The 27,569-nt window shown below is 35.1% G+C and overlaps 2 protein-coding genes and 1 long non-coding RNA gene across 5 annotated transcripts; all 3 read right to left on the bottom strand.

The window, feature by feature from the left end:
- Positions 1-9,463: 9,463 nt before the first annotated feature.
- LOC111390470 (cellulose synthase-like protein G3) lies at positions 9,464-13,269 on the bottom strand. 2 transcript variants are annotated; one of them, XM_023015517.1, is made up of 6 exons: positions 12,565-13,269; positions 12,337-12,498; positions 11,492-11,617; positions 10,953-11,390; positions 10,509-10,856; positions 9,464-10,081 (listed from the first exon to the last, which is right to left on the bottom strand). In XM_023015517.1, exons 1-6 carry the CDS (start codon positions 13,159-13,161, stop codon positions 9,524-9,526), a joined length of 2,229 nt encoding a protein of 742 aa, XP_022871285.1. In that variant the 5' UTR covers positions 13,162-13,269; the 3' UTR covers positions 9,464-9,523. The 2 variants fall into 2 exon arrangements, with proteins under 2 accessions (XP_022871285.1, XP_022871286.1); XM_023015518.1 differs by having other exon boundaries at positions 12,337-12,486; positions 12,565-13,262.
- Positions 13,270-19,944: 6,675 nt separating this feature from the next.
- Positions 19,945-20,715, bottom strand: LOC111390484. The gene is made up of 2 exons (XM_023015532.1): positions 20,274-20,715; positions 19,945-20,166 (listed from the first exon to the last, which is right to left on the bottom strand). Exons 1-2 carry the CDS (start codon positions 20,665-20,667, stop codon positions 20,138-20,140), a joined length of 423 nt encoding a protein of 140 aa, XP_022871300.1. The 5' UTR covers positions 20,668-20,715; the 3' UTR covers positions 19,945-20,137.
- Positions 20,716-25,556: 4,841 nt separating this feature from the next.
- Positions 25,557-26,742, bottom strand: LOC111390488. Of its 2 annotated transcripts, none has more exons than XR_002701925.1 (3): positions 26,388-26,742; positions 25,887-26,059; positions 25,557-25,743 (listed from the first exon to the last, which is right to left on the bottom strand). It is a non-coding gene; the product is annotated as an uncharacterized LOC111390488 (long non-coding RNA). The 2 variants fall into 2 exon arrangements; XR_002701926.1 differs by having other exon boundaries at positions 25,898-26,059.
- Between the last annotated feature and the right edge of the window lie 827 nt (positions 26,743-27,569).

Here is a 27,569-nt window from a genome sequence, read left to right as displayed (position 1 = left end):
CTCCTTGCCTCTCATTTGATACTTAAAATGAGAAAAAGCCAATTCCATCCTCCATGAGATCCATGAAGGCATATACGAAATCATGCTGAAGTACTCACACCCAAACAAAAGGTACTAAGGCAAAGATACTACTGGCTCACCTTGAAAAATGATGCGTTTCAATTTGGATGAAAGTGTAATACAAAGGCAACCTTCACAAGAACTTATGGTGGTTTCCAGTCTTTGGCCGTTTGCTAAGTATGAGATTGATCTCATAGGCCTGCCAAAGGAAGGAGGTAGCGCAAGCTATGCTATCGTAGCCATCAATTACTTCATAAAGTGGGTAGAAGCCAAATGTTTATCAAAATTACAGAAGCTAATACTTCAAGATTTTTATGGAAGAACATCGTACACCAGTTTTCCACTTCCCACTCGATCATATTAGCCAATGGACAATAATTTGACAACAAAAAGGTTATGGACCTAAGTGAAGAGCTGGGATCAAGAAACACCTTTCTATACCTCAGCACCCTCAGGCAAATGGCTAAGTAGAAACCAACAACAAAACTATTAAGTACACATTGCAAAGGAAACTTGATGTACTAAGGAGACATGAGTTGATGAGCTCCCTTAGGTGTTGCAAGTTATTCACACCACAAGTCAAATTGTTAATGGAGAGACTTCTTTTTCCTTGCCTAGTAATGAAAAGATAATTTCACATAAACAACCTTGCGCTAAAAAGTAAAGGTGCAACTTCACCCATGGAATGTAAAACACCTAAGAAGGTATTATCAATAAGCAAAGCTCAATTGCTTAGTCGATGATATTTCCCAGCCTATGTAAAATATTTCCTATTTAATGAAATGTATTTTGTTATGAATGTCTTCACGTCATAAATATGCCTCCCATGGACAAAGTTGATCGCCATAAGATAAATATCTATATGGATAAACTATCCATCATGTAAAGAAATATGAGTGCTTTGGAGAAGAGGAGAATCCCAAATGGGAAATCATCTTCCAAATCTCCAAAGTGGACATCATATGCCTCTCATGGACGAAGCTAATTACAATAGGAGAAGCCTCTAAATAGATAAACATTCCATCTTCCAGGGAAGCATGAGCGATTCGGAGAAAAGGCAAATCCCAAAACTTCAATAACTCTACAGCTGGTTGACAGGTCAATCAAACGCATTTGTGAAGTTGTTGAGGATATGCTCATCAAAGATGGAGATTTTATCTTTCCGACTGATTTCATTATCCTTGATGTAGAAGAAAATCAAGGCATTCTAATAATCTTAGGAAGACCTTTCTTGGCAACCTGACTTATATTAATGGATTTTGAAAATGGTGAGATAATCTTGAGGGTGTAATATAGACAACAAAACTTTACATGAATACTCCACTAAGCAACATGTCTACCTAGAAAAGTGTAAAATGACTGACCATGAAAAAAAGAATGATTATAGAAGTCCTTACTATAAAACAAAGAGTTGGCGGATTTATTGGAGTGATTAAAGATCAATATGAAAGTTTTGAAATTTGGGGGGCTCAATAATGAATACAGAAACATTCGTCAGTGCAGTCGTTGCAAAGCTAAAAGTTTCCTTTTTAAACCACCATAAATAACCAAAACAATAGAGTCAAGCTAATAACTATAAACAAGCGCTTATTGGGAGGCAATTTAATTTTATTTCCTTTTATTTATTATGCTTTCTAGATAATAGGATTCATAACTTTTATTGCTTTTACTAGTTTATGTATCTTCATCCCCATATTACCCTAGTGTTTAACTTAATATAAATTGTTCCATATTATCAATGATCAATTTCTCTTCATTTTGTAGAAATATGACAAATTAAAACACACAAACCAATGATGGACAAGGAAAGGATGTAGTGGATCATCCATTGCAATTTTTTTTTTTTTTAAAATTAGCCTTCACGTTTTGACATATTTGGCAAGTCTCATATTCCATTATTTATTCTTTTATTTTGCTTACTTGATAACAGTTTGAGACATTGAAGGCAATGTCAGGTTCAAGTTTAGGAGTGACAAAAAAATTGAGTTTTTATTATTTATTTTGCGTGATTGTATGAATTTTAATTTCTTTATTAAATATTAAAAAAAGAAATAGAAAAAATTATTGAAATTTTTAAAATTTCAAAAAAAAAAATTTCTTTTTAGTTTGATTACTTGTGTGGATTAATTAGCTTTATCAGTAAGTGATACACACAAAAAAAGGGGATAGAGTATAAGAACTTCACCTTTATTCACTTTGAAGTGGTACTTTCTCAATAGAAAGTTGGCTTTTCATTTGTAAAAAAATCATTAAACAAATAAGTGCAAGTTATAATAGCGATAAGCAAGTTGTCGAACCAAAGAACACATGTATTTAAGTATTAGTGTCACCAATGTTGTCAAAATGAATGACTGGTTAAAAGCTTCCATGCTACCTGGAGTTTTGATATCACTTTGTGAAACTTACACTAAAGTAATTACCATAAACATCATTTTATCATCAATCTAAACTTGTTCCAATTTGAATAAGTGGATGATTCTTGTAATTCTTTTGAATATAACAGTAACACAAGGATGTTTTGAATGCTTTCTAAAGTAAGAAAGACGTGAAATAATGAATGAAAACATGGTAGAATAAATTTTAAGGATAAAGGCGGACTTTGGCATTTGGAAGGCAAGACCTGAGGCCATAGGTTTCAGGCTCGTGACAGCTGCAAACAGACCTACACTTCGCGGTCACAGGAATTGGACCTGCAGCCTCGGTCGACAAGCTGTTAGGCTAGTTGATAGTTCAATATTTGGTGGAAATTTGTGTCTTTTAACCGTTCATTTTCTCCATTGATTCAACGGGTGTCTTCATTAGAGAGGCCACTTACCTAAAGTGGATCTCCAGCTCAATTTTAGTAAAGAAGCACAGTGGCAAGTGGAGAGTCTATATAGATTTTTCCAACCTCAATCAAATTTACCTGAAGGATAGCTTCCTCCTCCCAAAGATAGATCAATTCGTGGACTTCACTAAGGGCATGAGTTGTAAGCTTCATGGATGCCTACTAAAGTTACAATCAAATTTCCATGCATCTTATGAATTAAGGAAACACCTCATTCATCACTGATAGAGATTTCTACTACTATAAGGTAATGTCATTCGAATTGAAAAATGTCAGGTTTACTTACCAAAGACTTGTCAACAATTTTTTGCCAGTCTTATTGGTAAAATTATGAAAGTCTACGTAGATAACACGTTAGTAAAACATTTGAAGACTAAGGACCATGTGTAGCATTGGATGCTACTTTTTGAATATTAAGGAGGTACAGAATGTGTTTAAACTCCCTTACGTATGCATTTTGTGCCGCTTTCAAAAGGTTCCCATGTTATATGGTCAACTAAAGAGGTATAGGGACCAATCCCTAGAAGATCAAGGCCTTGGTAGAAATGAGGTTCCCTAAAAACCTAAAGAGGTGTAGAGCCTTACCAAGTGCATGGTAGCCTTAAGTCATTTTGTCTTAAAAGCCATCGACAAATGCCTCCATTTCTAAATAAGTTCTAATGGATAGAGAAATGTGCAAACGCTTTTCAAGAGTTGAAGAAGCTCATAGAACAGGACACCATTCTTTCAAAACCAAAGGTTGATGAGTCTTTACAACTCTACTTGGCCATATCTGAAGAGGTCATCAACTCAGTTCTCATGAGAGAATAAGGCAACCACCAATTGCCCATTTACTATGGCAGCAAAGCCCTCCTACAAGCACAAGTCTTCTACCCCGATATGGAGAAGATCGCACTTTTCCTTGTCAAAGCTTTTAAAAAGTTGAGGCATTACTTTCAAGCCTATAGCATACATGTACTAACAAACTTTTCAGTTAAACAAGTGCTCCAAAAATCCGATACCTTGGAAGATTGATGAAGTGGGTTGTTGAGCTAAAGGAATTTGTTCTTGTCTTCAAGGTAATAACCTCTATCAAGGCCAAGCCCTCGTAGACTTTATAGTGGAATTCATTGTCCCTGAAATGGAGAAGACAATAGAACTAGTTAAGATCCCACTTAGAGCCTTTTAGTAGATGGCTCGTTTATGTGGTCTTGGTCAGACTGGAAGATCACAAGCTCATCTATATATAGAAAGGTTCAGATTTAGAGCTACCAAAAATGTAGAAGAATATGGGGCCCTCTTAGCTGGCTTAAGATTAGCTAATGAAATGCAAGTAATGAGGCTATTCATAAGTAGTGACTCTCAAGTAGCAGTTAGTCAAGTTAATGGTAGTTTCACTACAAGGGAAAAAGGCATGGCTCCATACCTTAAACTAATTATGGACCTCCTCCCATCTTTCAAAAAGTATGTTGGTACAAATCCCACGTAGAAAGAACGCCCATGCCGACACTCTATCCAAATTCGCTAGTTGTAATGGCTTCGAACTACTAAAGATGGTGTCCACTGAGTATCTCTCCAAACCCTCTACTACAAATGGGGAAGATGTAATGTGGATTGAAGACATTTCTTCATGGATCTAAAACATATTAGCCTTCCTCAAGGATTAAGTCCTACTTGATGACGAGGATGAAGCCCAGAAGCTTAGAAAAAGAGCTACACACTTTGTTTTACAAGGTGATGTACTGTACAAAAGAGGCTTTTCCTTGCCTCTCATTTGATACTCAAAATGAGAAAAATCTAATTCTATCCTCCATGAGATCCATCAAGGCGTATACAAAATCATGTTGAAGTACTCACACTCAAACAAAAGGTGTTAAGGCAGAGATACTACTAGCCCACCTTGAAAAATGATGCGTTCCAATTTGGGTGAAAGTGTAATACAGAGGCAACCTTCCCAGGAACTTATGGTGGTTTTTAGTCTTTGGCTATTTGCTAAGTAGGAGATTGATCTCATAGGCTTGCCAAAGGAAAAAGGTAGTGCAAGCTATGCTATCATAGCCATCGGTTACTTCATAAAGTGGGTAGAAGCCAAATATTTGTCAAAATTACAAAAGCTAGTACTTCAAGATTTTTATAGAAGAACATCGTATGCTAGTTTGCCACTTCCCACTCGATCATATCAACCAATGGATGATAATTTGACAACAAAAAGGTTATGGACCTAAGTGAAGAGCTGGGATCAAGAAACACTTTTCTATACCTCAACACCCTCAAGCAAATGGCTAAGTAGAAACCAACAAGAAAACCATTAAGTAAACATTGAAAGGAAACTCGATGTTCTAAGGAGACACGAGTTGATGAGCCCCCTTAGGTGTTGCAAGTTATTCACACCACAAGTCAAATTATTAATGGAGAGACTTCTTTTTCCGTGCTCATGGAGTTGAAGCTATGAGCTTGGTCAAGGTAGATCTCTCATCACTTCACCGTCTATATTTCAATGAAATATCCAATGACGAACTAATGAGGTTTCAACTTGACTTCATTGAAGAAAGGAGGGATGATTCCCAAATACAATTGGCTACTATTAGTGAAGAGTGACCTGGTACTACAACTCAAAGTGATGAAAAGATAATTTCACATAAACAACCTTGCGCTAAAAAGTAAAGGTGCAACTTTACCCATGGAATGTAGAACACCTAAGAAGGTATTATCAATGAGCAAAGCTCAACTACTTAGCTGGATGATATTTCCCAGTTTATGTAAAATATTTCCTATTTAATGAAATGTATATTGTTACAAATGTCTTCAAGTCATAAATACGCCTCCCATTGACGAAGTTGATCGCCATAAGAGAAATATCTATATGGATAGACCATCCATCATGTAAAGAAATATGAGCGCTTCGGAGAAGAAGAGAGACCCAAATGTGGAAATGACCTTCAAATTCTCCAAATTGGACATCATATGCCTCTCATGAACGGAGCTAATCACCATATGAGAAGCCTCTAAATAGATGAATATTCCATCTTCCAGGGAAGCAAGAGAGATTCAAAGAAAAGGCAAATTCCAAATGGGAAATCCCCTCCAAATTCTTCAAAGCCATTTCATATGCCTCCCATGGACGAAGCTAATCAACATGGGATAACTCTCTACATGAATGAATTATCCACCATGCAGGGAAGCAAGAACACTTAATTTTACCTTGCTCTTTAGGGAATTCGCATAATATAAATGCGTTAATTGATTCTAGAAAAAGTATTAATTTGACGACCTTGTATATCTACAGGAAATCAGATTTGAAGGAGCTAAAGGAAACCTCAATAACTGTACAGCTGGTTGACAGGTCAATCAAACGCATTTGTGAAGTGGTTGAGGATATGCTCATCAAAGATGGAGATTTTATCTTTCCAACTGATTCATTATCCTTGATGTAGAAGAAAATCAAGGCATGCTAATGATCGTAAGAAGACCTTTCTTGGCAACTTGACTTGTATTAATGGATTTTGAAAATGGTGATATAATCTTCAGGGTGTAATAGAAACAACAAATTTTACATGAATACTCCACTAAGCAACATGTCTACCTAGAGAAGTGTAAAATGACTGACCATGAAAAAAAAGAATGATTATAGAACTCCTCACTATAAAACAAAGAGTTGGTGGATTTATTGGAGTGATTAAAGATCAACATGAAAGTTTTGAAATTTGGGGCCCCAATAATGAATAAAGAAACATCCGTCAATGCAGTCATTGCAAAGCTAAAAATCTCCTTTTTAAGCCACCATAGATAACCAAAACAATAGAATCAAGCTAATAACTATAAACAAGCGCTTATTGGGAGGTAGCTTAATTTTATTTCCTTTTATTTATTATGCTTTCTAGATAATAGGATTCATAAATTTTACTGCTTTTACTAGCTTATGTATCTTCATCCCCATATTACCCTATAGACTGTGATGTGTTTAAGCTTAATATAAATTGTTCCATATTATCAATGATCAATTTCTCTTCATTTTGTAGAAATATGACAAATTAAAACACACAAACCAATGATGGACAAGGAAAGGATGTATCCAAGTGGACCATCCGTTGCAATTTTTTTTATTTTTTTAAATTAGCCTCCACTTTTAGACATATTTGGCGATTGTATTCCATTATTTATTCTTTTGATTTTCCTTACTTGATAACAGTTTGAGATATTGACGGCAATGTCATGTTCAAGTTTAGAGGTGGCAAAAAAATTGAGTTTTTATTATTTATTTTGCATGATTGTATGAATTTTAATTTCTTTATTAAATATTAAAAAAAAGAAATAGAAAAAATTGAAATTTTTAAAATTTAAAAAAAAAAAAATTCTTTAGTTCGAATACTCGTGTGGATTAATTAGCGTTACCAATAAGTGATACACAGAAAAAAGGGGATAGAGTATAAGAACTTCACCTATGTTCACTTCGAAATTGTACTTTCTCAATAGAAAGTTGGAGTTTCATTTGTAAAAAAATCATTAAACAGATAAGTGCAAGTTATAACAGCGATAAGCAAGTTGTCGAACCAAAGAACACTTGTATTTGAGTATTAGTGTCACCAATGTTGTCAAAATGAATGACTAGTTAAAAGGTTTCATGCTACCTGAAGTTTTGATATCACTTTGCGAAACTGACACTAAAGTAATACCATAAATATCATTTTATCATCAATCTAAACTTGTTCTAATTTGAACAAGTGGAGGCAGGGGTGGACGCAGAGAAATTGAGTTAGGGGGCACAATCTTTACTTTGTACAAATTGAATACTTTATTTTTATTTTTGAATGATTCATATTTGACCCGAAAAAATGTAGATTTACATTTTAAAAATATTTATTCATTAATATTTTGCAAATCATTTTCATCTATTTGATTTTGAATAATAATTTTTTTAATATTTTGCTTATTACAAGAAAATGCATATTTATGTTTTAAAAAATTGTGGATTTGATACAAACAATCAATTCAAGTAATCGAAAGAAAAAAAATAATCAATATTCAATACTAATAATCAGTTAAATAAACACAATTCGCTAGATATAAGTTAAATTTTATATAATCAGTTTAGACACGTGCTATATACACAAATAGGATAGGAGAAAATCAAATTGAAGTTCTAGTTAATTGAAAATTTGATTGAAAAGTGAAATTTTGGAGTAGACTGTAGATGTGATAATTGTAGAGAAATTATAAACAGATTTTAAAAAATTAGAAGAGTTAAGATTTTGGTAAAAGATTTGAGGGAGAGAATACGATAGAGCAATAAAAAGGAGATAAAATTCAAATTTATTGTGATTTTATCTCTGTTTGATGGGAATTAAAGTCTGATTTTTAGTAAATTTTGATAAAATTTTAGAAGTTAAGGAATTTAGGAAATATATTATTAAAATTAATTATTAACTTTGATTTAGATTAAAATTAAAATTTTAATCAATACCAAACATAACTTTATCAAAAATAAAAATAAAAAATCTCAAAAGTTGGGGGTCAAGTGACCCCTCCTGACCCCCTTGGGTCCGCCCATGAGTGGAGGATTCTTGTAATTCTTTCGAATATAACAGAAACACAAGGCTGTTTCGAATGCTTTCTAAAGTGAGAAAGACGTGAAATAATGAATAAAAACATGGTAGAATAAATTTCAAGGATAAAGGCGGACTTGTCTTTTGGAAGGCAAGACCTGAGGCCACAGGTTTTGGGCTCGTGACAGCTGCAACCAGACCTACACTTCGTGGTCACGGGTATGGGACCCGCAATCTCGGTCAACTAGCTGTTAGGCTAGTTGATAGTTCAATATTTGGCGGAAAATTGTGTCTTTTAACCGTTCATTTTTTCCATTGATTCAACGGGTGTCTCCTCCTTTATATATTGGTGATTGTTGGATGAAAAACATAACATTAACTCTTTGGTCTTAAGGTTCTTCATTATTGCTTGGTGATTAACTTTCAAGGCTCGATTAATACTCGGAGCTATTTGTTGGTGTATCCAACAAGCAATCTCAAGGATGAAAGGGGGCAAATATCGTTTTGTACAGCACTTTCTACGTGTTCAAGTCTCTAATTCTGAGTTTATTCTTTCCTTTTTTGTGATCTTATTTGATCTCCATCTTCTCCATTTATTGCATTTGATTCTTCTCTTATTTTGATATATATTTTCTAACTCTGCCTCTCATGAATTTTGAATATTAATAATCATATAGAGGTATTGTCGTGATATTCTATTTGAAGTCCTATGCATTTGCTTCTGACGAGCTTGCTGCCATGGGCACCGTGGATGCCGGAATGCAAATGGTATCAGTAGTTACGGATCCAAGACTGAGCTACAAAATTTCAAATCGGGCTACTACTGGGAAAAAGAAAAATTTGCACATAAAAAACTGATTTTTTACCAAGAAAAATAAAAAATACCTTAAAAAAATGTTCTTGGGCCTGAGTTGGTGGGGGCGGGGGGGGGCACCCAAATCCGTCTCTGGGTAGAGCAGAATGCACGACTGATATTAAATGACCTCGACCTATTCTCATAACAAATGATGATTAATGTGATACGATTGAAATATCAGCAAACACAAAATAAGAATTTAAACAAAGATGGAAAGCTATGAGATTTATTCATTTGTTCAACTACGAAAATCCAATTCTATATCTTTTGCAGCTTTAGTATAAAAGAAACTGCTGCATACACAACCCATGCAAAGGAAACTGAAATGAAAGTAATCTTGATAGGCATTCTTCCATTATCACTTCTTAAAACCATGGCTTCATAAATTGGCCAGCAATTCACTACGCCAAAACTTGCAATAAGCATCTGAAAAATCAAGCAGTCCAAATTTTCTCCCCTTAGGATTTTCAGAAATCCCATAATCAACGCCGCTAAATTCAAAACTGCACCAGTCGAAAATGGCACGAAAATGGGTGAGGGAACCCCAAATTCAAATTTCCCTTCATAATACCTTTTGTTTTGTTCGTTGTCAACTACTTTGCTAGTTACTTCAAAGCCTCTTGTGGCAATTCCCAAATGATGGGTAATGTACTCTAACGATCCAAATAAATCAGATGAAAGTGACCTTATGAGCCACATTCTTTGATCACTCCACCACCGTAGGATTGTCCCTCGGGCTAAAACAAACTCCAGGCAATCTTGTACATAGGCCCCAAGAAATAGGAATATGTACAAGAAAAACCAGGGATCCCATACCTGTAAGATGTGTTCAGAAGATAGAAATCAGAATGGACGGACGGTTTTGGGGGTGGGGGAGATGGCCATTGGTTTTAACTTCCATACGGTACTTTTGACTTCCCAGTTTTGCTACCAACGAAAGAATCAAGAGTGGGTTTGTGGCATCATCTTTTATAGGAGAGAGGTCAATAATGGTAAAAGAAAAGGATTCCATAAGTTAATATGAACTCAATGAACTCAGAAATGACCACATCAAGTACACTGAATTCAATGAAGTACGTTCAGTGAACCGAGCACGTCGATCACAATAAATTGTCCTGGTATTCTGACCAATGACGATAAATTAGTTTTAAACGGCAAAGGTAAAACGTGGCCATTATTCACTTTGCCTGTCATGTGACTTCTACTTTAAAAAGTTCCTTTTATTGTTTTACTTGTTACGTACCTTTGGGAAGACAAAGAAGTCGTTGAGCAGAGCTATTTGAGGCACGCAGGCATACACTGCGACAGGGAATGACAAAAGGGGGCCAAAGGCATAGTATGCATAACAATGAGCCTTTAAAGGTCCAAGAAACCGAACACCAAAGACTAAAGGACTATGCTTGGACAAAGACACCTCCAGGAGGCCTAAGGCCCATCTCTTGGTCTGGTTCAGCGAATCATTAAGGGATATTGGCATTTCGCACAAAAAAGATGCTCTTTCCGGATTACAATATACTGACTTCCATCCCTCGCAATGAAGCCGATAACCGGTATAATAGTCCTCGACTAACGAGCCATATCTAAACCCAATCTGTAAAATACAGAAGAACTTATTGTTTCAATAATTGATAATGCTGTACATACATGAAGACCAGAAAATGTCATATTTAGTGTAATAAAGGCTTACCTTGGAACCCCAATTGGTCTGGTTCTCATAATTGCAACCTGCTACATGGTGAGCTAGCTCTAAAATTGACTGATTTTTTATACTCCTCTCAACAAAGTTATCTGGGTTCAATTCCACAATTTCTGGTTCGATAAATGATGATGGAGCACCATAGAAAATGCGTCGACGAAAAAATGTACCAGTCCCAAAGTAATCCGGGCCCGATAAACCATTCATGCCCACTGGGTTTATATAAAACATACGCCTAAACTCGGACGCATAGATATCGGCCTTGTTAAGCCCATTGAAACGTTGAGGGAACTGAACGAAACCAAATTTCGGAGAACTGTCCAAGAAGTGACACAGCATTTGATGAGGCGTTGATGGATCATTGGATATCATGTCACAATCTAGGGTCAGAATTATTGGTGCATTTGTCATGACTGCCGAAACTCGAAGCTTTAGAACAGACACAAACACGGACAATTGTATAAGACAAACAAAAATGATGTTTGAGATTGTCAACTGATTAGGTTATAAGCAACTTGTCAATATATTACCAGTGCATTCAGGGCTCCTCCCTTATAATGGTGCTCGGACGTCCTGCATTTCTCTCTAGACACATAGACGAGATTTGGTATAGAATGGCCTCTAATATCCGTGTCATTCCCAGCTTGTGACACTACCTGTCCAAATAGTATCTTTTAGGAAACACATATCTGTTTATCTACTCAATATAATTGTAGCTGAAGAAAGATAATTGTAATCGACATAAATCTGAGCCACAAAAAAACTCAAGATACTGGACGAATTATTTGATAAAATGTAAAGTTGAAAACTGTCATGATTCAACATATCACATTTGAGCACAAGGAATTGATGTTGAGAATTATAAATCTTAATTCTATTCCACCGAGAGCAATCAAGAGGAAGAAAGAAAAATGAACACGCATAAATTATAGAGGTTCAATTCAATATGAGACAACTTCCTCTCCCATAACTGTAGTAATTCATTATGACGAAAAATTATTTACGAGAATAAATCGCACTCCTATCTTCTCTAGTCTCTCTTTTTTGATGATAATCATATTGCTTAAGGAAGGCTCCCTATTTATAAGATAAATTGGGGAAAAATTGAATTATACAACGACTCTAATTCCTTGATGGAATTTTACAAGAATATAAATTTCTAAACAATCTTTAGATTGGATTTTGGTGTGACCCTCGGGAGGGGGGCAGGCCAACCCCCACGACGACTTCACTGCGGAGGTCAATCCACGACCAGCTCCGCGCAGTGGCAATAATTAGGATTGACTTAACAATTGATACAATGGTTAATGCTTTTGTATCAATATTCACATGTGATAAATAATTGGTAAAAAACGATAAAAGAATGTATTTTTACCTGGATTACAGTGGGATGATCCTGACGAGTAAATCCCTGGTTCCATTTGCCAAAAGCTTCAGCTTCTTCCTCACTGGTTTTGTACTCGTCAATAATTTTCCCTTTCTCGACTACACTTTCTACTCTCCTTTTCATACTCTCATACATCGTCTGCAGTGTAATCTAGATTTAAGTTTTAACTAAGTATTTGGCCAACAAAAATTACCAAGACAAAGCTGTAAACATTACCTTAATTTCAGAGTTTGAACAAGAATTCGATCTGAAATAAGCTTCGGGGCACCGGTTCATAACCTTATTCTCCCGACAGAAAGGTAGCCAATAGTTTCCAAATTTAGCAGCCTCCATCAAAGCGAAGAGAGTGAACTCGGATCCTCCATCATCCGATACATAAGCCGACAACTTTTCTGCCGGATAATCATATGCCATCACCGATAGAGCCGTGTTTGCCACCGTCATGGGCGGCTCTTTATAAGGATCCGCCGTGCATATAAATATGTCCAAGGCTGGAAAATTTTTCCGATCACAAACTTTTTCGATGTTTTCAGGGAAGATATTTTCAATAATTGGATTCATACGAAAGGCCTGGGAATTCAGCCACATAAAGCCCAGTATAATATCAGATAATAGCAACGACGTGGATATGAAGAAAGCACCATAGGTGGGGGAGTAGAGGAGACTTTCTGCGTGGTGGTAGAGGAGAGCCACGATGGCAAAAAAGTAAACAACGGCAAATGCCCGGTTAAGAAAACGGCGGCGCAGCCGCTTGGAGGAGTGTAGGGGGAACTTGCGTGTTGAAGTTCCCATTTTCCGGCAGCCCTGCTCCATCTCTACTATTAGTAAGTACTGACATTTGCATTTAAATAATTAACGAATCAGTTTAAGACAAATCAAACTTTGTTAAGTATGTTCTCAACTTCATTGTCAAAAGTCAAGATCATGTTTTGGACTATTGAGGAAAAATAAGTTTGCTTTTGAAGTGCGTGAAGATAATGATAAACATTGACGCGGCATTGTGTGTTTTATAATTTACTAGCGGCGGATCATGCAATGCACCATGATTATTATAATTTTGACTGAACCCATTAATATAAGAATGAAAATAAAAAATATAATCTTTATAAGGTTCATACAAAAGATAGAAAATCATATATGATGACTTGATGTGATGGATGATGATGATATTTTTCATTTTAATAGACAAATAGTAGGAAACAAACTGAAACGTTATAAAAAATATCATTATAGTGTTATCTATTTTACGACACGTAAATATTTAGTTATATATAGTGTCAATAATGTGAACAAATTGGTCTATGATATGTTTAGAGTTGTAGTAACATTATGCCTATATTTTGGTGGTAATTAAAATCAGATTTTTAGTAAATTTTGTTGAAAGTTGGTGAAGTGTATGGTTGAAAGGTTGTGGATCCCATAAAATATGTGGTTAAACTTAGTGGTTGACTTTGACTTGAATTGAAATTTAGATTTTATTTTCTATCATTAGGGGCTATATCTAACTTCTATTAAAAAGGGGAACGAGATGTTACTGTGGATGAAACAGTAAATTAATCCGAAAATATTGTACAAGAGAAAAAAATGACGTCATTTTTTGTACCTTTTTTTATTGTTTTCGGCTAATACCATACCGTTTCCGTTTTTTCACTCCTACGACCATTCCTCTGCTCTTCTTCTGACTTGATGGAGGTGAAAGAAAATCATCGAGAAAATCAAACAACGACTACATCGCCTTTTCTTCATCCTTCTGCGATCTAGGTCGCCACTCCTTCTGCGATTTACTGCTTCCAGAAGCATCCGTTGAATTATTGTTTACTGGGACTGTTCACTACTTCTGTTGCTTTTATGATGGCTTGACTTGTGCATTCACTAGTGGTAAATGATTCTGTTTTCCATTCATTTATTTCATGTCTTCTTTTATAAAAAAATTTCTAATTAAGATAGAGATTTTGGATATCATCTTATTATTGTAGTTATTTATTGTTGATTGGAGTATGAGTTGCAAAAAAATTCAGGAAGCCTTCTTTTACTAGAAATGAACTTTAAGTTGTGGCTTTATGACAAAATCTCACGTTGTCATCTCTTGGTGCCTTAAATGGGGTTATAGAAAAAAGGAAAATCTCTCCGCATTGCGCGAAGAGATTAACTCTCTCCGTATTGTGCGAAGAGATTTTTTTGCTCTTCGTATTATGCGGCGAGTTTTGCCATGGTGTGGAGAGTTTGCCAACTCTCCGCAAATTGTTTGCCAACTCTCCGCACATAATTTGTCATCTCTCTGCACTATATTTTTTTGTGATTGTAATTGTTTTAGCTTTTGATCTCACTTTTGGTAAACAATATATTGTAACAATATGTTATAGTTAAGATTTCGTCGTCATTAAAAAAAAAAAACTCTCCAAACTGTTCGGAGGCTCTACATTGTGTGGAGAGACCTGTGCGGAGAGATCAATTGATCTCTCCGAACTGTGCGGAGAGATTTTTTTTATTTTTTTAATCGATATCATTACTTGATAAGCGCATTTCTATTTTTTTTTATATACAATTATGTTTAATTTATTTATATAAAATGCTCTAAAAATAATAATTATTAATAATTATTAAGCTAATAAAAAATACGCTAAAAAAAGTATACGAATCAAATTTCTCAAAAAATTAGTAACAAAAAAGTAAAAAAAATGCATTTAACTATTTTTAATTTCGTCTAATTTACTAATTTAATAATTTCAATGAAAAAAATTACACGTGCTGTGTGGAGTCTCCGCAAAATTGTGCAAAGACTCCGCACAAATCGCGAAAGTGAGGACTTCCATTTTTTTTTTTTTTTGCTGAATCATGCAACTGATATTTGTTTACTTTGTTATTTCATTAGTTAAAAATATACATTAAATATAATATAAAATATAAGTACAAGAATAAGTTTAAAAATAAAAAATACAACTCTCCCCATATGTGTAGAGACTCCGCACAAAAAATGTGCAGAGTCTCCCCATGTCGGGAGTAATGTGCGGATGGAGTGCGCATAGTTTGCATAGATTGTGTGGAGTCTCCGCACAGTTTATATAGATTGTGCGTAGTGCCCGCACAATGTGCGGACGGAGTGCGAACACTCTGCCACATTGTGAGGGCACTCCACACAGATTGTACGGAATCTTTGCACAATCCGCATAGATTGTGCGGAGTGTCCGCATAATGTGCGGAGAAAGTGTGCACACTGCGAGATCTTCACACAGATTTTGCAGAGTCACACCCTAAGGTTTCTCCGCAATTTTTTTAAAATTTAATCATGCAATTAGTTTGTTATATTATTAGTTAAAAAATATGCATTAAATCTAATAAAAAATATAATTACAACAATATAATACAAAAAAGAAACTCTCAAAATAATCATTACTAACAACAAAAGAATCTAAACAAAGCAAGAAGACAAAAATGAAAAAAGTAAAACAAAGAATGATGCCAAAAAATTTGGCAGTATTGTTCGAATGAAAAATGCATTATTGACACACAAAAACTTTTGCAGTCACCAGGTTAAAATATAGATTTATTGTGTGGTATCAAATTTTTTTTACATAATCATAATAAGTCTTCTTATTACGCTAATAAAATTACAATAATTTTTTTTAAAAAAATAGCATTAAAAAAAGCAATTTTAGCTTCAACAAAAAAAATACATTTAAAAATTAGCAATTTCATAATCACCTTTTTTTTAAATCCCCAGAAATACAATTATAAAAAACGAAACAATATTGAATTACAAAAATCAATATTTGTCGCATTAAAGACAATATGTGCAGTAAATATGGTATGTTGTAAATACGGTATGATGCAAATACGATATGTTTCATATACGGTATACTGCATATACGATATATTGCGATTACGGTATGATGCAAAATATTGTATGCTGTAAATACGATATGCTACAAATACGGTAAGCTGTAAATATGGATTGCTGTAAATACGGTATGCATCAATATGGTTGATATCGTATTTGCAGCCTACTTACCGTATTTGCAGCTTACCGTATATGATGCCGCCTACCATATTTGCAGCTTACCGTATTTGCAACCTACCATATTTGCAGGCAACTTACATTATTTACAGTTTACCGTATATGCTGCCTAACATATTTGCAGCTTACAGTATATATGCTACCTGTCATATTTGTAACTTACCGTATATATCGATTTTTGCACTTACAAATATTGAGAATGCAGAGCACCGTACATTCACTTACCAAACCGAATGTCAGCAAAAAAAATTTCACATGTTTATCTTTTCACCATAAGCATAAAATAAATATTAAAATAGATGAAGCACAAAATATAAATACATATGAATATGCAAGTCGATTTATAACTTTGTGCTCAATCTTCAATTTTCCAATATTGAATTAGAAATATAATCTTCACATTCAACTCAATCATATCATCACTATTAAAGAATACAGACAAAACAATTTGTATATTTCTTATTCAAGTATGAAATATACAAGCATATTTTTTCTAGAAAACATAATACTGTTGCAATTGTAAAAATAATTTGCAATTATTTTCTTATATTCTGAAAATATTTCTAGATATTGACAAAATACAAAATTCGTGCAACGCATGTGATAATGACTAGTGATGTAAATAATAAGTGCATTTTATTGTGATATGAACATCTTGGGCAAAGAATTTTTTGGTACATGAATGCAAGTTAAATTATGAAAACTAAATTAACCAACTTGCGACCGTGAAAATTGGAAAGAGAGATAGGAAAAAAGCCATAGCCAAAAGTATATAATGATCAGTGTAGAACAGGAAAAACTCAAAAACTTTAAAATGCATTATTGTGAGATAGCATCTATAACTGGTATTAAACACAGCAACATATCCTATGGTGTTGAATCATTCAAAAATTGCTTTATCCTTTGTGATTACTCATGTAGCAGAATGAAATGTACTTATTCTACGTGATTACTCAGTTTTTAAACAGACACATAGTTACCACGTGTTGCAAAAATGTTAGATTATTTTAAATAGCATTCCCTCCATCTGTTCATAACATTTGCTTTACCAGATGTCAATAATAAATTGTATAAAGAAGCAAATATGACTTAGTTGTTCATCCAAAGATTAAGGGGTGTTTGGGAGTGATTTTTCACCCCCAAAAAAATTGATTTTTTGTTCGTTATTTCCCTATTTCAACCATAATTTTTTACTTCTTCTCTTACAAGTGACCCCACTCTTCTTCTAACAGTCAAAAAATCAATTTTCAAAATCTCTATTGAACAGGGCTGAAATTTGGAAAATAATATATGTCAAAGGCTTCTTCTAGAACATAGTGCTAATTAAAAACAAAACGTTCAGTTGTAGATTGAGTAAACTTAAAAACATATTTCCACGACTGCTGAAGCTCTCAAAGAATCCAAAATAAGCTGAATATTGTGGGTTAATTTTTGCACCTGCAAAAGCATACAATAAAGCATGTTTATAGGTAAGTAACACTTGCACAAGTACAAAATAACCAAATATAAATTAAACTCATAATACTATGAAAAGCGAATCTAAAAACAGTCGCCTCCAATATATTTCTAGCTCTCTTTTGCAACTAAGAGTGGGCAAAATATATCTTCCTTTCAACCTCAAGATGAACGGAAAAAGTAGAATATCATTATTTTCCAACTTTATTAAGGAAGACAAAATACACCTAGAGATACATGATGTTACCATCTAATAGTCTTGATTGTTACAATCTTTTTTAAGCACTCATATGGAGCTTGCTTGAGCCCATAGATGGATTTCTTTAATTTGCAAATCATGTTCTTCGAGCTCTTGATACAAAGTTTTCTGGTTGCACCATATAGATTGTCTCATCAATGTCGCCATTGAGAAACGCCGTCTTGACATCCATCTGATGTAACTCAAGGTCAAAGTGCGTAACAAGTGCCATAATTGTCCTTAAAGAGTCTTTCGTTGAAACTGGAGAGAAAGTCTCTTTGAAGTCAATACCTTCCTTTTGGGTAAAGCCTTTAGCCACAAGACGAGCCTTATATCTTTCCACATTACCATTTGAATCCCTCTTGGTTTTAAAAATCCATTTACAACCAATGGGCTTCACACCTTCAGGTAATGGGACAAGATCCCAAACTTTATTGTCTTGTATAGACTTATACTCCTCATTCATGGCATCAATCCACTTTTGAGAGTTAGAACCCTGCATGGCCTGATGGAAATTGATTGGATCATCTCTCACCATTCCATTATTTTCCTCATGTTCTTGGAGAAATACTATGAAATCATCCGAAATAGTACTTTTCCTCTCTCTCGTGGATCTCCTCAATAGTATTGGCTCTTGAGGTTGTTGAGTTTGTATTTCTGGAATAATTACCTCATTTTGTATGGGAGGTACTTCAACATTGTCTTGTTGAGGTTCTGGATATGCTTCTTGATCAACAACAGGTATAGAAACATGTACATTGTCAAAAGCAATAGTAGGAATCGAAACCGATCCTTCCTCAACTTCTTCCTCAAAGACAATGTCTCTAACCTTATTTCTCCCCCCAAACTCAACATCCTCAAAAAATGTTGCGGTTCCCATTTCAAAAATTGACTTAAGTGTGGGATCATAAAATTTATAGCCCCTGGATTGCTCAGAATAACCAATAAAATAGCTGCTAACTGTTTTGGAGTCCAATTTCTTTTCATGTGGCCTATAAGGCCTAGCCTCAGTTGGACATCCCCAAATGTGAAAATGCTTTAGACTAGGCTTTCTGCCTATCCAAAGTTCATAAGGTGTTTTAGCAGCAGCTTTAGTTGATACTCTGTTCAAAATATAAGCTGCAGTCTTTAATGTTTCTCCCCAGAGTGATTTTGGTAAGGTGGAATGACTAATCATACTCCTTACCATGTCCTTAAGAGTTCTGTTTCGTCTTTCAGCTACACCATTCATGCTAGGCGATCCTAGCATGGTGTATTGTGGGACGATTCCACATTCCTCTAGTTATTTAGCAAATGGTCCCGGACATTGTTCACCTGAACCGTCATATCTGCCGTAGTACTCACCACCACGATTAGACCTAACGCTTTTTATCCTTCTGTTGAGTTGATTCTCAACCTCAACTTTAAAAGCTTTGAACACATCCAGTGACTCAGACTTTTCATGTATGAGATATAGGTACCCATAACGTGAGTAATCGTCTATGAATGATATAAACTATTGTTGGCCATTCCAAGAAGCTGTAGGGAATGGTCCACAAATATCTGTGTGTATCAATTCTAAGACATCTGAAGTTCTTTTAGCACCTAATCTCCTTGTTTTGGTCTGTTTTCCCTTGATACACTCGATACAGACATCAAAATCGGTGAAGTCAAGGGAATCCAAAATACCATCTGACACAAGTCGTTTAACTCTAGCTTTTGAGATGTGACCTAAGCGCTTGTGCCATAATGTTGCAGAATTTTCTTTATTTAATTTGCGTTTAGTACCACGTGAATCCACATGCAAGGTCTCATTATATGATGAAATAATATCAAGCAAATACAGGTTATCATATGCAGATAATGAACCAGTACCAATAATATTGGAATTTAAAAAAAGACTAAACTGATTGTTTCCAAATGAACAACAATAACCTAATTTGTCCAACGAAGAAACAGAAATTAAATTCCGTCTAAAAGACGGTACAACGAAAGTGTCTTTCAAATCCAAATAATAACCAGTTCTTAATAACAACCTAAAAGTCCCTATTACATCAACTTCCACCGATTTACCATTACCCACATAGATGTATCTTTCATCATCACTTGGCTTTCGGTAGTTCAGGCAGCCCTGCATAGAAACACTTATATGAGTAGTAGCACCAGAATCTATCCACCAAGTGTTTCTAGGTACTGAAGCTAAATTATCCTCAGAACAGACCAAAGTAAGAAGTGTACCTTTCTTTGTACGCCATGCGTGATATTTGGCACAGTCCTTCTTCATATGTCCAGACTGATGGTAAAAGAAACAAGTATCTTTGTCTTCCTTTCGTTTCTTTTGTGCTGGACCCTTAGGAGCAGCTTCATATTCCTTCTTCTTTTTCTTGCCCTTATCCTTAGAAGTGCTTGCCAAGTGAGCACTTTCAGTTCTTTCTTGCTTCAACCTTTCTTCCTCTTGCACACAATATGAAATGAGCTCATTTAGAGACCATTTCTCCTTCTGGCAGTTATAACTGACCTTAAATTGATTGAACTGTGCAGGAAGCGAGATCAATACCAAATGAACGAGCAAGTCATCAGATAGCTCGAGCTTTAGACCTTTAAGTTTTGAAGCAATATGAGACATCTCCATGATGTACTCCCTTATGTTTCCCTTGCCCTTGTACTTTATTGAAATCAAGCTTTGCAAAAGCGTGCTTATTTCAGCCTTATCGTTTTTTACAAAACGCTTCTCAATTTCGACAAGGAACTCCTTGGCATTAGTTATCCCTTCGGATACTGCACCTTTAAAGGCTTTCGGAATGCCGCGCTCAATGATCATTAGACTCATGCGATTTGAGCGATCCCACCTCTCAAAGTTCCTCTTTTTATCAGGAGAACTTTCTTCCGTAAGAGGAGTGGGTTCCTCAACCCGAAGTGCAAGGTCAAGATCCATGCAGCCAAGAACAATCAATATGTTCTCTTTTCAATCCTTGAAGTTTGTTCCATTAAGTATGGAAATTGAATTGACATTAGCAGATATTGTAGTAGCAGATGAACTAGCTGTAGAGAGAACAGAAAGAAACAACTAATTATGCTCATATCCATATTTAATGAACAATAAATTCAAATAATGGTAAGCCCCATCTCAAGATACCTAGTGCAACATTAATATCAAGTCTTTGGATAGTAATACTAATTGCAAGTGGTACTCTCGGTGTAGTAATCGAACATTGGCAATAACTCCTGTCAAATAATAAATCTATCTTTGGATTGATTTATTATTTAAATGAAAACCTTATAATTGTCACACATTCACCACCACAAGTATGTATGTAATTTGGCCAAGTATTAACCTTCCTTTGGGCCGGCTAATACCCGCATGAAGAAACACACACACATCTAAACATCCAAATAAACCAATCTACACAAAAGATGTCACTTTGGCGACATATTGTTTCAATTAGTTTATTTAAAATGCTAGATAACCTTAATTTATTATGAATAAATTACCAAAATATTTGAATTTTATTGTTCCACATAATTAAATCTTAATTATTCCTCTTAAGAGAGTCTTTAGTACCAAAATTTTAGAGAGAGAATCACTAATTTTGCATTATTAGATGCCTTTAGAAAGTTTAGGGACCTAAGGGTTAATAATTCAAAACTTTAGGGATCAAAATTTGAAATTTTTTAAAACTTTAAGGGCCAATTTTAATTAATCATGAACTTTGGGGCTTTAATTGCAAAATTCAAAAGTTTAATGGCCCAAATTAAATAATTTTCCAAAATCTAGGGGCTGAATTATTAAACCCATAACCTAAAGGTCCAACTTGGATGGATAACAAAGTTTAGGGACTGAAATTTAAAATTTTAATTTTAAAACCCTAATTAGAAATTGCAAGCAAGGACCTGAGATTACAAAAATTGCACCTCAGGCCCCCGTCCCCAAAAAACCACCCGGTTGTAGGCATCTCTCTCTCTCTCACCATTACGCCAGCCGGCGCCGGCACCGTTGCAGTAGCGCCGGGCACTGCTGCTGCCTGCACGCTGCTGCAAAACATAGCAGCGTACCGCTGCTGCGAAACGCAACAGCAGCCCGCACCGGCGGCGACACAGCCGCCGGCCAGATCCAGTTGCAAATTTTTTTTTTTTTTTAAACAAAACCGAAAAATGAAATTTCAAAACTTTAGATTCCAAAACCTTTTACTGGATCTAGATTTATAACCATAAATAATATGCCAAACAATTCTCAAATTCAACAATAATGAATCCAAATAGTTAAATTTGAAAATCTCAAAAAAAAAAAAAATTGCAGTATTATAAATTTCACATAAAATCATGGAAGATCCATAACAATAACCCAAAAAAAGAAAAAATACTAAATTATTGCAATTTCTCAAAGATTTCAACAATGGATAGCTCTGATACCACTTGTTGTAATAATTGAAAGGAACCATATTCTTAAAATCCTTTCATAAAATCATAAATTCCATGTTGAAATCAAAGAGACAATGATAAGTGCGGAAACATACCTTGATCCATGAATCTGACTGCTTTAATTGGGTTTTGATCTTCCAATTGACACGTGCTTTTCCTTCCTTTGTTTTCTTGAAAAGTCTCTATTGATGGGGATGCAGAGATACCATAAAAAGAATCACGTTCAAATTGGGGACCATAACCATTTATTAAAATAACTGCAATTGGCAGTTATTAACTTTAAGTTATTTCAAATCGACCCCTCATCAATTCAAAATAACACCTTCTGATCTCTACACTTTAATCCCATAAAATTTAATACCCATTAGTCTAAAATTAAATTTAATGGATCACTTTATCGACTAAATTTACTTTAAAATAGCACCACACATTCTAATAAATGTACATGTGTGGCCCCTAAAGGATGGAATTTTTTTCCAACTAGATCTTCTTGAACATAATTGGTGATGGATAACATCATCTAAATTTTCTTAATGCAAGCCCATGAGAAGAACTTAAATGAGTAGTGAGGCAGTATATTTCTCCCTCATTAGAGAAAAACAATAAATAGGAAACACATGTTGTTTCAATATCTTCTAAAATTTCTCATCCCATTCTTATATTCCAAATCTATCAAATTCTGTAATATCAAAGAACATAATTATGCACCAATTGGCATTTGACTTGGTATTTGGTAAACATAATTTGTGTTATCATGCTTCTCATAGAGATGCCATTGACTTGAAACAAGTCTTACATAATTATACAAGCTTAGTAAATTAAAATTTATGAGGTTTTAAGTATACTCATATTTTGACATTCATTACAGTACAAAATGAACTAAATATCAGATAAAATATAATGGAATGTGTATATTTATGATACGAATTGGGTTCGACGTCAAAAAATTTCTATTAACAGAATAACCCCTTTAATTACATGGAGTAAAATGATATTTTATTTGTAAATTTGACATCACAAAATGCCTTCCTAAAACTCATGAGATGCAAGTGAACCAAAATTATTCCATTTATTTGCTATTGATATATATTCAATGAAATTTCATACCCTTTTACAAGCAGAGATTTGCTAATGGAGAAAGTAGCTTTGGGATCAAATTTAATAAAAGAACTCATATTCCCTCTAAGAGTAATCAAATTCTAATTAATATCACACTGCAATCATATATAATAAAATTAATTACATAAAGATGAAATAAAAAATAATAATAGAAACAAAAATCATACCTTTAGTGGGTCCATCCAACATGATCACAGAAACCACTCTTTTTTCTGAACCTCCCATTTTTCCACCAAAACAAAGAGTGGCCCTAGGGATGTAAACGAGCCGGGTCGAGCCGGCTCGCGAGCCTAAAATTTTGGCTCGGGCTCGGCCCGGTTAAAATGACCGAGCTTTTTTGCAGGCTCGAGCCGCTCGGTCAAAAAAATAGGCTCGGCCCGAGCTTTTGCTCGGGCTTTTTACGGGCCGAGCCGGGCAGGCTCGTTTTCTCCCCATTTTTTTTTCCTTCCTGCTGCCTTAAAAGGCAGCGAGCTGCTGCCTTAATATAAGGTAGCAGGCAGCGAACTGCTGCCTGTTTTGCCTTAAAATTTTTTTTTTTTTTTTTTAAATAAAAAGCTCGCGAGCTCACGGACCAGCTCGGGCAAAGCCCGTGTCCCCAAAATGGGGCTCAGCCCGAGCTTAGGCTTGAGTCTACCGAGCCCCGAGCCGAGCGGGCTCGGGAAAAGCCACGGGCGGCCCGAGCCGACGAGCCCGATTGCCATCCCTAAGTGGCCCAAATCTTAAAGTTCTCTATGCAACTTTCTAATAGTTGAATGCAACTCCAAATTCTCACAAATAGTTGGGTTCAATTATTACTTTTGATTCAGTTAATTGGACCAAGCTACTTAGCCACAATGGGTGACATCGGGGTTGACACAACACACACACACATGGGGGTCGGGATTATTTTGTTCAGGCGGGATCCACCTCGGCATGTGAGAGCGCGGTCATCCATTATGTCAACCATGACGTTCATTTGGCATTTTCCCATTTAATTTTCCCGCGAAACATAAATTTACAGAAGGGTAAGAGATTGATGATGGTTGGGAGACAGTTGGCCAAAAGCCTGCGAAACAGCATTACAAGGTTTCTATATAACTCCCCAGTGTACTGATAAATATTTGTTGTTTTTCTTCATCGATCTTGATTAATTTTTGTCTTCGATTGAGTTTGACATGTGGTTGGTACTATTGAGTACAATTACATAAAAGATTAACTAGGAAGATGTAATACATTTCGCAACAAATCTTACACTAAGCTTCTATGATTTTATTGCTTCGTAACAAGCATCGAAACAATTCCCCATATTAAGCCGCTAGATATTAGCTTCTAATTAGACTTTGTTTTCTTGTGACACAAACCATTTTTTAAAAATTTATTTTGGGAAATCTCAAAAATCCAACGGTGATTCATTTTTCTTCTTTCTTCAAATTGTATCCAAAATTTAAAATATGATCAGAACTGACATATAATGTCGGAATAATAAAACCGAGAGAGAAATAGATCAATTAACTTTTTGAGGGCCTCATTGTTGGCCTCAATTCACCGAATCTCCATTCATCACTTCAATCTTCCTCCAATTTTATTTATTTATTTATTTATTTTTAAATATTAATACACTTCACTTTTATTTCACTCTAATTCAAATATTTTTAACAAATATGTAAAAATGGAAAAAAAAAAAAAGAAAAGAAAAGAAAAGAAATAGAAATGGAAATTACCCATCTATTCCACTCATGTTTATTGTGACAATCACTGGTTGAACTGGAATCATCTTGCTCTCACACCACCTCTTAGTATAGACCATTAAATTCTAATGAGAAAACAACTATCAATCAGGTGAAGAAGATTTTATTTCGATTTTTAGAGGGAAGTAGAGGAAAAAAGTACCGTCAATTCAATTCTAAGACTTGGTCATCAAAAAAAATAAAAATAAATAAAATCATTCACCACGAAGAATACATAACAACCAAATCAATTATAGAGAAAAACAAATGGTGAAATTACTCTTGGATTTTTCCATGCAAATCCATGTTGCTCCAATGAACCAAAATTGGAAAACTACAATATAAAAGTGATTAATATAAGTTACATAAGATGAAGAAGTTTAATTCTACTTAAGCTGATTATTAACCTCAGGAAAGCAAATGGAGACATCACTCTTGATGGACTTAGGTGGTTTCGATAGAGCCTGCAGGATAAAGCAAGCTATATATTTATCATTAACTATAGAATTTCTTGATAAATATAATAAAAAGAGAAAAAACTTTAGAAGTAAATCTTTACTCAGCATAAAATAAAAAAAAATAAATAATAAATAAAAAAAGGGCCTACGTTTAGGCCACCTTAATTTCTTCATACATAGAATTCCATCTTGTACTCTGGGTTTAGAAGCAATACTTCAAGCATTGGTTGACGAAACTTCAAGGTAAAAAAGAAATCATGCTTCATCTGCCTGCCAAGTGAGTTTAAAGAGAAATGAAAGGGGACATACTTTTCAAATGCACCTGCCACGGATCGAATAAAGTGACATCATGAAAAGGTAAAAGAACATGCTCTCTAATAACCAATTGATGAATTATATATTTTCTTTACTAGTCTAATAGATGAGCAAATATTAGAAAATTCGATGGCGTATAGTAAGCTCTATCCCTTCTTCAGACACAAAAACTTTCTTTGCCAGCTTAAAACATCTACCAAATTAAAGCATGCACATATGTGCAACACATTCGCTCACAAAAATTGGAAGTCATTCATCCAAAAATAAAATACTACAGAATTGCCTTTAAACATATTAATCAGAAACCAAACATGCTAAATAAAATTTCCCCTTACCGATCCTGAAAAGAAGCTGATGTAGCAAAGGTTGAGAAGTTCAAAATCTATAAAAGTTGAAGAAAACTGCAGAAGAAGCATAACACATGCAGTAAAGAAACAGCTAGAGAAGAAGGAGAGAAGGAGGAGAAAAAAGAATAGGACAAGGGGCGGTGGAAAAGGGAGATTTCTGCAACACTCAACGTTCAATTCATTCCCATCAAATCTGTCCCCCATGCATAGAAAGCTGCATACTTTTATACAATACAAAGCATAAAAGGGCTTGGGCCAGCCCAATACATGATACAAGCCCAAAAAAAAAAAAAAAGGCTTGGGCAAGCCCAAAACATAATACAAGCCCAAATAAAATACTAACTAAATAATCCAAACTAGATGTCCTCATCAACTCTTTCGAGGTGGAAGAAAACTCGACTCTGTCGAGTGAATAACTCATAAAAGGCTACAGTCAGTCGTCCAACCATAAGCTGAGTGTAGGGATATCAAACGGGCTAAGCGGCTTGTCGGCTCGACCGCTCGGCTCGTCAAAACCCGGCTCGTGAGCGGCGAGCCGAGCAGGGGGCTCAATCCCATGAGTGGCTCGTGGGCAGTGAGCCCCATGAGTGGCTCGTGGGCACACGGCCCACGAGCCATTTTGACGAGCTAGCAACTCGTTAAAAAAATATGAATTTTTTTTTAAAAAAGGTCCAAAAATGTGCAAGTTTACAAAAAAAAAATAATAATAATAATAATCAAAAAAATCACGAGCTCGCCCCCGAGCAACGAGTCGAGCACCAGCTCGGCTCGCCATGAGCCAGAGCCGAGCTAATACAAAATCCATACTGACGTCTTGCTAAGGACAACTAGGGACGGGAAGAGATGTGTAAAGACCAGTGTTTTGTCTCTTTTGTTTGGCCAACTAACAGGTACTACAGGCACTAACTATCTTAGCTACAGCTATCTTCAAACGAGGTCAATAAAATTGATGTTCAATCTCTTCGATTGTCTTATCACGTCCAAATTGCCCAGCCAAGCCTCCGACATGACTTTTCCAAACTATGAAATCTCGTACTGAAGTTCGAGGGACACACAACTTATTAGACTTAAAAAGATAACCATCCTCTAGACGAAAAACATCAGTAGCATCCAACCGTCCACTTTACAATGCAAGAAAAATGTCCTTGAATTTGGGACATGACTCATAAT

This window comes from Olea europaea, unplaced genomic scaffold (assembly GCF_002742605.1).
Source record: "Olea europaea var. sylvestris unplaced genomic scaffold, O_europaea_v1 scaffold683, whole genome shotgun sequence".
In the NCBI taxonomy this organism is placed as follows: Eukaryota; Viridiplantae; Streptophyta; class Magnoliopsida; order Lamiales; family Oleaceae; genus Olea; species Olea europaea.
Note: the sequence above shows the minus strand (reverse complement) of the source record. Positions and strands in the feature narration are given on the sequence as shown.

Excerpts from the sequence above, each read along its gene's own strand:
- LOC111390470 (XM_023015517.1), bottom strand. The coding sequence starts at position 13,161 with ATGGAGCAGGGCTGCCGGAAAATGGGAACTTCAACACGCAAGTTCCCC. Across the intron at positions 11,391-11,491 it reads GAGGAGCCCTGAATGCACTG|CTTCGAGTTTCGGCAGTCAT; the intron begins GTAATATATTGA and ends TCTGTTCTAAAG. Across the intron at positions 10,857-10,952 it reads AGACCAATTGGGGTTCCAAG|ATTGGGTTTAGATATGGCTC; the intron begins GTAAGCCTTTAT and ends TGTATTTTACAG.
- LOC111390484 (XM_023015532.1), bottom strand. The coding sequence starts at position 20,667 with ATGGAGATGTCTCATATTGCTTCAAAACTTAAAGGTCTAAAGCTCGAG. Across the intron at positions 20,167-20,273 it reads CGCATGGCGTACAAAGAAAG|GGCTGCCTGAACTACCGAAA; the intron begins GTACACTTCTTA and ends GTTTCTATGCAG.